The sequence below is a fragment of the Kryptolebias marmoratus genome, linkage group LG8, assembly GCF_001649575.2.
Source record: "Kryptolebias marmoratus isolate JLee-2015 linkage group LG8, ASM164957v2, whole genome shotgun sequence".
NCBI classification, from domain to species: domain Eukaryota; kingdom Metazoa; phylum Chordata; class Actinopteri; order Cyprinodontiformes; family Rivulidae; genus Kryptolebias; species Kryptolebias marmoratus.
This window is the reverse complement of record NC_051437.1, coordinates 11377017-11388483: the sequence shown is the minus strand read 5'-3', so window position 1 is coordinate 11388483 and position 11467 is coordinate 11377017. Positions and strand designations below refer to the sequence as shown.

The 11467-nt window shown below is 45.3% G+C and overlaps 1 protein-coding gene across 1 annotated transcript; it reads left to right on the top strand.

Annotated features, from left to right (window-relative positions):
- Positions 1-3897: 3897 nt before the first annotated feature.
- On the top strand, positions 3898-11025 carry LOC108231930 (rho-related GTP-binding protein Rho6). The gene is made up of 5 exons (XM_017409367.3): positions 3898-4121; positions 4484-4571; positions 7789-7898; positions 8005-8139; positions 8551-11025. Exons 1-5 carry the CDS (start codon positions 4002-4004, stop codon positions 8794-8796), a joined length of 699 nt encoding a protein of 232 aa, XP_017264856.1. The 5' UTR covers positions 3898-4001; the 3' UTR covers positions 8797-11025.
- Positions 11026-11467: the final 442 nt, after the last annotated feature.

Genomic DNA, 11467 nt, shown 5'->3' with positions numbered 1-11467 from the left:
TCTCGCCCTTTCATTCTCTCATTTACCAGAATATTAACTCCGCCTCTTTGCTGCGCCACTAAAACTACCGGTCTATAAATGATGCAGACTCATCTAAACGGCGTAAATGACGCCTAGAAGAAAAGCATCACGGGAAGTGTATTTTTTTGTGTTCATCCTTGTTTGATGTAGATCTAAAAGTTATTAGAAATATCTAATAAATATGTTGCCAAAGATGACAAGAAGTTAACCTGTAGTAATAACAAACTAATGCTAGATATCTCATGATGGAAATTCAAAAAATATCTACAAACTTGTGGGCAACATTTAGGTTGTTTATGTTGCGAATGATGGGTTTTGATGTTGTAGTGCTTCGCCTGTTTAGTCCAGCACCTGCAACAATGAATTCAATAATGTCCCCAATTTACGAGTTACTGCAAACAGCTCTTTTTAAAAAATGCACCTCGTACCTTTCACCTCTAGGTGGCAGTGCAGGTTGGAGTAATTTAAATTTACACTGAAAACAATTTTAATGATTGTTTTTGCTGTAGCAGATCAAATATACTGAAACACATTTTACTATTGAACAAATACAAATACTTCTTTTTTGGACAGAAGTCCTTGATTTTTTTAAAGAATTAAACAACTCACTTGACTGTTTGACATAAAGGGAGTTTTTTTTAAGGATAAAAAGGAGAAAATTGCTTTCCATTCATTAATATAATATGATAGAATATATAAAAAGCCATGTTAGATGGTAAATATTTTGTATTTTTCATTGACTGCCATGTTCAAGAGCTAGTAAAAGCAGTCAAAGCCTTTCTGCTTCATGGCTGCATGTGTGTAATCTGTCATCATATTCTGATTTACATCGAGCGAGACCCTGAAACCAGATTTTAGTGGAAACATGTAAATTCCTTCACTTTGGATGAGGGCCACTTCTCTGTTTTGAAGCTGATTTCTTGATATTTAGGCTCCTGTAGCATCACTGAGCCGTTAAAGTCGCCTCGAGAGGAAAAAAAAAAAAAAAGAGTCACGGTCAGATGTACGAGAGCAACATGAAATGTCAAGCAGGGCGGGTTAGGTAAAGTGAAACAATAAATTTAGGTCAGACTGCTGTCAGGTGACCGCGCGGCCTGCTCTATAGGTCATAGTCTGGGGGGGTGGGCGTGCTGCTGCCTGTCACCTTCGCTCAGGGCATCGCTGCTGAAACACCAGGCCGCCAGAAACTGTCTGAGGTGCAGCAGTTTGAATACACGGCCTGCCTGACGGACAGGACAACCATGAGGTGCACTTTGTGCAGATAATAGGGACAAATGTCCCCCAAGCGAAATTAGCATGTTCGTCTTGTGTCGGGGGCAGCGGGAGCTGGTGTCTTCCCGTCTATTGTCCATCAGTGAAAAAGGGAGCAGCTTCTTGCGTCTGTGGTCCATTTCCCCGTCCACGCGGCTGATGCTGCTCACATCTCTCCGTTTGCTCCGCGAGCTGCAGGAGGCACAAATGCACAGCCCTGCGTCTTTCACGGACAAGTTCTTCAGCTGCGGCTTGTGGCTCTGTCGAAGGCCGTCCCGTCTGAACCTTGACCCGACCGGCGACCCCTGAGCGGAGAGACCCCAAGGCCTTCCAGACAAGACGGCGGTCCTTACATAGGCGGCTGGAAGAAGAGGAAGAACGACGATGAAACGCTTTTTTCCTGCTGTGTGATGTTTCTGCTGCTGCTCTAAAAATGCTCGTTTGTTTCCAGGAAGACAAGGAGTAAAACAGCCCCCGATACACACACGTTCTTAGCTTCGCTGGTTGGTGTTTAGTCAAGTTAAACACAATAAGTACATTTATTCGATCTATTTGCTCTGCTGTTAATCGTCTCCCGACTGCACCTGAAAGTGCTTTCATTCAGGAGCAGAACTTTCATATTAGGGAAAAATCATACAAGCCACGATCCTGTGCGGTCTGTTAGCGCTCAGAGTAGGTGTTGGGGAGGACTCTCAGCTACAACCCCACATTATTTGCAGAGGAGGGACGATGGACATGTTGGTGGAAGGATGTTAGAGACGCAGCTGCCAGGAAAGAGACAAAGAGGAGACATATGGACACAGTTAGAAAGGACATGGACGTAGTTGGAGTGAGGACAGAGGATGCAGAGGACGGAGTTAGATGGAGGAGGATGACTCACTGTGGTGACCCCTGAAAAGGAAACAGCCGAAAGAAAAAGAAGAAGAAGAAGATCTTTAGAACTGACTGAGTTAAAGCCACCTGGGTGTTCGCTGAGGTCCACTGGCTGTAGCGGCCATCTTAAATCAGGTTGCAGATGTATTTCCCACGATTACTTCCTGAGAGTTTCGTCTGAGTCTGTCCACCACTTTACGATTTGTTCTGCAAACAGACAGACAGGCGGGCAGACAGAGGAGGCGTTTACACGATCGCCCTCCTCTCGAGGTGGCAGAATGTCTGTCAGACACCGCTTCATCCACCCGAAGGTTTCTGAGCCATTTTATTTCGAACATGGAGCGGATCCACGTGAAGACAGAAGGTGTTAGTGGAAGGAACGAGTGCATTCTTGGTGTTGTTGTTGTTAGAAATTCTCTGTCGTTTCTTCTGTTACTTCAGGTTCAGAAGCGGCGTTATTTTAGCTGTTTATACATCAGGACAATCAGCGGATTAGTGCTGAGACGTTAGGTTTTTGTAATGTTTCTACTTTCCAAAATATTACATTTTATGTACAAATATTTCCCCAGAGGAACACAATGAGACCTCTTCCAATAATAACATTTTATTTTTTTTATCTGCTTCGGCAAACTGGCTGTTTTTGTCTTCCTTTGCTGCTTTTAGTTTTTAGGCTACCCTTTTGCTACTTTTAGCTTCAATATAGTCTTTTGCTTCTTACCACTTGTAGCTCAGATTTTTTCTACTTTAGCTTTTTGTTACTTTTAGCTTTAGGTATCTCTTTGATACTTGTAGCTATAGCCTTTTAAAATTTTTTATCTATCATTGTGCTACTTTTACTATTTAGTTTACATTAGGGTAGTTTAACCTTTTTAGCTAACATTTTGAAACTTTTAGCTTCTAGCGACCATTTTGCTACTTTTACCTTTTAGCTAGCCTTTTGCTACTTATCGCTTGTAGCCAGGGTTTTTCTACTTTAGCTTTCGGTTACTTTTAGCTTTAGGTATCCTTTTGATACTTCTCACTATAGCCCTTTGCTACGTTTATCTAGCCTTTTGCTACTTTTAGCTTCTAGCTAGCATTTTGATACTCTTATCTAGTCTTTTGCTACTTTTAACTTGTAGTCAGAGTTTTGCTACTTTTCTGTTTTAGTTAGGTTTTTGCTATCTTTAGCGTCAAACAACCATTTTGCTTATTTAAGCTTCTAGCTAGCATTTCAGTACTTTGTAGCTAGGATTTTGCTACATTTAAGTTTTAGCTAACTTTTTGCTACATTTAGCTTCAAGATACTTTTTTGCTACTTTTAACTTTTAGTCAGAGTTTTGCTACTTTTAGGTTTTTGTTAGCTTTATATTAATTTTAGCTTTAGGTATCCTTTTGTTACTAACAGCTATGGCCCTTTGATATTTTTATTTAGCATTGTGCTACTAGCATTTAGCTAACATTAAGCTAACTTTTTGCTACTTTTAGCTTCTAGCGACCATTTTGCTTATTTAAGCTTTTAGCCAGCTTTCTGCGTGTCTCATCTTTTAGCTGGTGTCCAGCTTCTTTTAGCTTCTTCAGTTTCAGCTCCTTCAGCTGCAGCTCGGAGCCCCACCTGAAAAGCTCCGAAGCGCCTCTTTAATCAGCCTGCTGCCGGAACACGTGTGTCGGAGGCGCTTCCTCCTCTCGCTGCTGATAGGCCGGGCTCCCTCGCGCGCTGCCCTCCTGCGGCTCGCGCTCATTGGTCGACGCGGGCATCATAAAGTCCCGCTGCGGCTCGGACTGCGGGTCAGACTTCATCCGCAGCTCAGACACTCAGACTGAACCGAACCGCAGCCTCCTCCTCCTCCTCCTCCTCCTCCTCCTCCTCCTCCGCCATGAAGGAGAGGAGGCTCGCGCAGCCCTTCGTGGCCAGGTGTAAACTGGTTCTGGTGGGAGACGTCCAATGCGGTAAAACTGCGATGTTACAGGTCCTGGTGAAGGACTGCTACCCGGAGGTAAGCTGAAAAAAATCATTCTTATTAAAACAAATAATCAGACTTTCAGCGTTTCTGCTCGAAGCGGACAGAGGTGCGTTTGAGGACGACCACCTGTGAAAGTGGAGAGAATTTGACAGCTTATTATTCCCAGATATTTGAACATAAACCCTTTTTACTAAGTAAAAAACACAAGGGGATGCTGCACATTTTAAAATCAAATATTAATTTAATTTTGGTCCATTTTGAGCCTAGTCTCCTATATTTGATGTACATTTACTTCAGGTCCATCAGAGGACATTTGCTCCTTTCATATGAGATTCATTACATTAAGTAGTAAGTATTTCATATACATGTTTTGTCCTCTACGTGTCCTCTTGCAGACTTACGTCCCCACGGTGTTTGAGAACTACACAGCCTGCCTGGAGCTGGAGGAGCAGCGGGTGGAGCTCAGCCTGTGGGACACATCAGGTGAGACGCTGACGAAACCCAATCCTCTCAGGTGTCCGTCTCCGAGGGGCCGGCTGACATAAATAAAGCCAGGTGTCTCGGTTCTGTCCTCTGTGACACATGTTGTGGACACACTGACTCCAAAAAAAACCATGCGCACGCCTTCCTCCTTTTAGATGCTCTCTCATCGACTCTATTTCAGCTTTTGTTTCCTCACTGTTTTGCCTGTAAATGTCATAACATCCTGTCCCGATTTCCAGCAGGACGTAAACGCACAAAGATGAAACTCCTAATATATAAAAATATGAAACATTACAGAGCTAGTAAATGGTGCGAAAGCTTGCCTGAAGCATCAAATTGGTTATTTAATCAGGATGTTCTTATTAGAACCAAACAGATGATCAAGTTTTTGCACGTTTGAGGTTCTTCTTGCGGTCTGAGTTCGCAGTGGTTTCATTTTTACAGAGACAGAAGGTCCTGTGTGAAGTTTATTGACTTGGTGCAGACAGATTGGGTCAAATCTGACCCAGATTTGACCCAATCTGTTTATCTCTTGTCTCTGACTTCAGTGTGTGAGAAGCTGTTTGTTTAGAAATGTCATTTTCTTTTTCTGTGAAAGTGTGAGTGTCTCACCCTTCAGCAGCCCGCTCACCTCAACGCGCAGAACCCAGATTGTGTAAACGGGGATCGATGGGGGGGGGCAAAAGGCATAGAGAACGGCGAGGATCTCTTTCATAGCGGGCTGCGCGTTCGGAGGAGAGCGGGTCCAGCTGGCCCGCAGAGGGGTCGTTTCGCCGGGGTAAGGATGGGAGGTGGGGATGCCTCTCCCGTGCAGGGGGTGGAAGTCTGCAGGGGTGAACAGGAGGCAGAGGTGAGGGATGCTGATACAGAAGGCTTCAGGTTTTTGTTTTCAGGCCACCGTTTCGGAGGTGATCCTGAAGGAAACGTTGGGTAAAGTCCAGCAGCGGCTGCTCCAACCAGCCACCCCAACTCCTGCTGCTTTTCTCCAACGTTCAGCATTCAGATTTTTACTCCGAACCAAAGCAGATGACGCGTGACGTGTTTCCGCTCCAGCTCGAGGTTTCCCACATCAAACGGCTCGGTTCGTTTTATATCTATCTATTTATTTATTAAAGTTTCTGCTGCGTCTCTGATGGAGACGGTCTGAAGCTCGTCGTGGTGAAGACAAATGCAGATTTGTCTTTTCTTTCAACGCCAACCAGAGCAGCTCGTGTTTGCTCTGCCGAAAGGTGTGTGTGTGTGTGTGTGTGTGTGTGTGTGTGTGTGTGTGTGTGGGAGGAGGTTGGAAGTTGTGTCCTCTTCAGATCTGTCTGCCTCCTCTTTCTCGAGCCTTACATCACCCTGCTTGGTTATGTGTGCTCCGACTCCTTAAAACACAAACCTTATGGATCGATGCTCCTTGTTGTATAATGTAGCCTACTTAACAGAGGTAAAGGAGTAGTTCAGATCTTTCAAACCAGGGTTCTGGGGAAAAGGCTGTAAACAATATCCTACCTGTTGTAGATGAACAACCTCAGTTTGGAGGAACGGAGTTCAATGTTTCCAGTTTAGTCATCTGAGGCGCTATCTACAACACGTAAGATATTAGAGGTTTATAATCTTTTCCACAAAACCCTCCCTTTAAAACATCCGAACTGTCACTTTAACTCCACAGAGCAGGATACCACCTCCTGTTTCTGGCAACCCAGGCACATCCAGGGTGATGTAAGGCTCGAGAAAGAAGCTCCCAGCATCAAAAGCTTCAAAAATGTAGACTTGCTAAATAAAGCCCACAGTTGTTTTATTAAATATATAACTGTAATGTGGGTAAACCTTTTATTGACGCCTCAGGGGGAGGGCAAACTTCATCAGGACAACATAATTGTTAGTTCGTCCCACTAATAGAAGTATCTATTCCTGTTTTAATTACATCCTGTCCATTTGCAAGGAAAGCTTCCTGGGCACATTTTACCCATGAGGACGGGACAAGGATATTAGATCTGATTGTTTGTGTGTGTGTGTGTGTGTGTGTGTGTGTGTGTGGGTAGGGGGTTGATCAGGTGGCAGAGGGAAGACAATGGAGAGCGGACATCCTGCCTGTCTGGTTTTAGCTCAGGAGTCTTCCTGAGAGTTAAAATAAACTTGAGCTGTTTATGGAAAGGGAGGTAAAAGATGTTTCCTTCATGCATCCAATAACACGTGTGTGTGTGTGTGTGTGTGTGTGTGTGTGCGTGTGTGTGATACGTTGGAGTCCATCTTTAGCAGCTGTGTGGGACAAAGTCAGAGGAACCCACTCATTCAAAGGGCTAAACGAGATTTTAGAAACCTAAAATGACTTCAGTCAAGTCATTTTGTTTGTCAGAAGCTGCTCTAAAGTAAAAACGCTGCAGAAGCCAAATTTAGGTGATGGGCCTAGGTGTAGGAAAGAAGGGTAAATAATCACCAAACGTCACATATAATCTTATCAGATCTTTAGGAATAATACATACACAATAATGGCGTCAAAAAAGGCATCATCTCACGCTCAGAGGATGACTCTCAGCTACTACCAAACCAAATTTGAGCTCAATATCTGTAAATATGACCGGGCTGTAGAAAATTTATGCATAGGCTTTTGTGTATTTGCTGTGGCGGCCATCTTGACTCCAACAGTGAATCAGTTGTAGATGTACAGGTGTACAGTTTCTTTAAAATCGTCTCAGTTCACAAGATATTTTGCTAACAAACACACCCATGAATACTTGAGCAGCAGAAGAAAAGAAATTTGTATTTATTTATTTTAAGTGACATGAAAAAGGGCTCTGTTTGTTTTCTGAGGCGACCAGTGGAGGTTTTTCTGCCTGTCAAAGAAATGTTTAAAGGAGACCGTGCTCAACCAGCTCAGATATGCTAAATACATGTTTTTAAGTAAGTTAAGCTGCTGGTTTTAACCTCTGGGAGAACAATACTCTCATTTAATGAGCCAAGTGTTTCTTCAAACCACAAATCTTTTGGCTTCAGAGGCAGACATTTTAATTCCCTGTGTTTATTGTTTAAAATCATGTTAATTTTAAAGACAAATTAAATGTTTTCTTTCTGCTGTGACTCTGAAGACACAAGAGAAAGGTTTGCTTCTGACTTTGAGCTGAACGACGTGGACCTGACTGACCTTTTGTAAAAGAAGTTCATCTTCTATTAAATGTTTTGCTCTGTTAACACTTACAAAGGGTGTTTGTGCTTCTTTGCTGTCCCTTTTTAGGTTCTCCTTACTACGACAACGTCAGGCCCCTCTGCTACAGCGATTCGGACGCAGTCCTGCTGTGCTTCGACATCAGCCGGCCCGACACGGTGGACGGCGCTCTGAAGAAGGTAAGAGCCGCCGCTGTCCACATCGGGTGGCGTCGCCTTTAGTCGGCGCGCCGCTCCCCGTCCTTTTGCGCTCAGAGTGACCGATAAAGCTTGTTGTTCTGCGCAGTGGAAAGCGGAGATCCATGACTTCTGCCCCAACACTCGAATCCTCCTTGTGGGCTGTAAGACGGACCTGCGCACTGACATATGCACGCGCATAGAGCTGTCCAATCAGAAACAGGCTCCGGTCTCCTACGAACAGGTTCGTGTTTCCTCACTATCACAAGTCTGTGTTTGTTCCCATGAACCAGTGGACAGATTTGAATGAAACTCAGGAGATGTACATCAACACTCCACTGATGACCATAAGCAACCATAGCCAACACAACAGTGGCCAAAACTCGGCTAAGTTTACAGATATTGAGCAACAGCTGGTGTGGTAGTAGCTGAGAGTCATCCTCAACAAACTCCAAGCACTCACTGGTTACTCAAGATCAGTGGCGTGAGGTCACACATCACGCCATTTCACCAAAACGGCTGTAACTCTGTCCTTTCTCATCATAGGATGACCTCACAGTAATCCTCTGGTGACATGCATCCCTTCGAGGAATGCTAGTTTCTTTCGGTCTTGCCCCCCGGGCGTCTTCTAAGTCCTCTCGTTTTCCTTTTTCAGGGTACGTCGCTGGCCAAGCAGCTCGGAGCCGAGGCTTACTTGGAGTGCTCGGCCTTCACGTCAGAGAAGAGCATCCAGAGCGTTTTCCGTACCGCCGCTCTGGCCTGCGTCAACAAACTGCGCCCCGCCGACAAACCCAGCCCGGTCCGCCGCCTCTCTAAGAGACTGCTGCACCTGCCCGGCAAGACGGACGTCCTCTCCTCCACCTTCAGCAAAGACAAGTCCAAAAGCTGCTCCATCATGTGAGCGAGAGACGGGACAAGAGGACTGCGCTGCAGGCGGGTCGGAGCGGGTGATGGGGGGAAGAGAGCATCAGGGTGGATTTTTTTTTTTTCTTTCATTTTATTTTCGTCCCCCCTTATGCCCTGTCAGCCACACAGTTTCTGCGAAGAGACAAAAGATTTGATGTAGAATTTAACCCTCCTGAACAAGCAGAGCATCACGTGCGCCTCAGGGTGCAGGTCCAGATAAGTGCTGCTTCAGTAAGACCAGTACCTTTTTTATTTTTTCCACGGAGGAAGCGGTTGTAAACTCAACATTCGACCGCATTAAAGGTGATGAATCCATTTAAAGACCTGATGGTGGTGCCGTTTCCTCCATCCGTCTCCGTCTGAAAGCCTGTTAAAGGTCAGGGCACGGGGCTGGAAGACAGGAGCGTAAAATCCAACGGCGACAGGAAGCGATGTCTGCAGAAATGCAGTGAGCCCCCCTCCGCTCGCTGACGGCGGGGAGGGGGGAGGATTTGGCACAGCGGAGAGTTGGTTTGCAAAGGCAGAGAGAAGACAAGGTGGCAGTCCCATCTGAAGGAGCGCAGCGTGACTCAGCACCCGCACGAGTCCCAAGGTCGACCAGGGTGGACACGTTGCGCCGTTAAACATTCTGATCACGTCTCCGGCCGACTCCCTCCCATCACCCGTCACCCTCTGCAGCCTTATTTGTTCAGGAAGCCTCGGGTTGTGTTTGTGTGACACTGATTCTGAAGTCTTTCCAGCCTGCTGAACGGGAAAACCAAACGAAGGCTGCCTTCGTCTGGGTCTTTTATAGTTAAAAGCAAAAACGAAAAAATTTTCCAGATATTTGTGTCTGAATCCTTATCTTCGTGGACGTTTTTGGTAAACGAGTCCTCAACGCGGGGCTGTAAATGTGTTGTAGTCCTCCGTAAGCTCCTGGTACTTGGTAAGAAAGATCTGTACAGATTGCAGAAAGATAATCCTTTAATTGTCCAAATGAGTAAGCAGGACCAGATTGATTTTCTCTTCTCTGCTTGCTTTTTTTTGTCAGAACTTGGCACTTATTTCATAGTAGCTCCACAGAACAGAGAGGGAACAGCGTCTGTTATCCAGCATCCAGTTCTTGGTCATTTTTCTAACAAGAGTTTACGCTTTAACAAAGAAACGGCTCGTCTAGATCTGTAGGCTATACATCATGACAAGAAAACTCAGCTTTCCTGACGCTGCAGAGGTTTTAGGAGGTTTCCTTGTGAACATCTTTGGGGGGGAAATGTATATGTGGACAGCTGCACTTTATTTACTCGATTCCCCTGAAAAAACAAGCAACAATTTGTAAAATCTTTCTGCACCGCATCCATCCCTGTTAATACAGCAGTGGTTTGAGAATGAGTCTTAAATAATTCGTCCTCTCCACACCCAGTCCCTGTTTAAGGGATCTCAGCTGAGGCCGTGTGTTTGTTTCTGAGCAGCTCCTGTTAGACTCAATGAAAGCTTTTTAGCCACACGCTCCGTCCTCTGGAGATGAGATGAAGTTTGTGGAAAATGGATGCTCCCCTTTGGGCTAAAACTCAATCAGACTAAGGGATCGTGTAATTCAATCCCACAATTAGGCTGGTCCTGTCGGGTATTTTTGTTGTTTTGTTGTTGTTGTTGCTGAAAGGATTCTCCTTCCTTCCTGGTGGAAGTCTCTGTTTGCTCGTGGCCGCCTCCGGCGCTTCTGTTCAGCCTGGTGGCGTTATCGGAGGTTGACAGCTTGGCTTATGGAGGACTCGGTGATTTGTAGGCCTGCGTCGGGTGAGCCCGGCGACATGCCGCCTGGAGCGGAGGAATCCGGCGCGTTGCCTGGCAACAGTGGGAGCCGGGGCAGTTCCTGGGTGGCTCTCGGAGAGCGCGCCTCACCTTCTCTTTTTGTTGCGTTGCACAGGAGCCCCGGGGAGAACAACAAAGAGTCTTCAGATCGTGCGTCTGTCGCTCTGCTGCAGTGATCATTCAGCCTCTCTGTGCTGTCTGCAGCACGCCGCCGTCCAAAACTCTTATATTCAGACGCCGCTTCAGTTTCTCCCTGCTTGCTTTTACAGGTTTCATTTGTTCTCAGCCATCTTCATCAAACCGTTCTTTAAGAGTCCCCATAAAAGAGGAAAACCTGCTCGTGTGAATCTGCCTGCCGCGGCTTAAATTATTACCCCGACTTTGTATTTGTTACTGCCTAAAAACCTTTTATTTAAATAAATATGCCTGAAGTTGATTTGCAAGTGTCTGCTTCTGTGACAAACCAAGTAAGATTTGACTTCTGATGGATGTGTTATGTACATATATTTCCTTTTAGGGTTTTTATTATGTTCCAAAACAGCCCCTGGAGTCAAAAATACCTAAAATTTAATTTAACAAGAAGGAAGACCAGTCGACGAGGTGTCCCTCTTCCACAAAGGGATAACAACACTGGCTGTCATGTATTGATTGCATAAAACTCCACACAATAAGAAAAAAAACTCCCATTTAGTCAGCTTATTGAACCAAACCGAACCATTTGGAGGACATCTTTGTCTAAGTTTCTTCCGTCGTGTCAGACTACACCTGACTTTTCACACAGAGTGTTAGGAAGCGTATCAAAGTAGAACAAAAGAACGTTGGGGGGGAATGTGATAAAATTCAAGGCTCCCTGACCAACAGAAGGGCTGATAGCGTGG

Excerpts from the sequence above, each read along its gene's own strand:
- LOC108231930 (XM_017409367.3), top strand. The coding sequence starts at position 4,002 with ATGAAGGAGAGGAGGCTCGCGCAGCCCTTCGTGGCCAGGTGTAAACTG. Across the intron at positions 7,899-8,004 it reads TGGACGGCGCTCTGAAGAAG|TGGAAAGCGGAGATCCATGA; the intron begins GTAAGAGCCGCC and ends TGTTCTGCGCAG. Across the intron at positions 8,140-8,550 it reads CTCCGGTCTCCTACGAACAG|GGTACGTCGCTGGCCAAGCA; the intron begins GTTCGTGTTTCC and ends TTCCTTTTTCAG.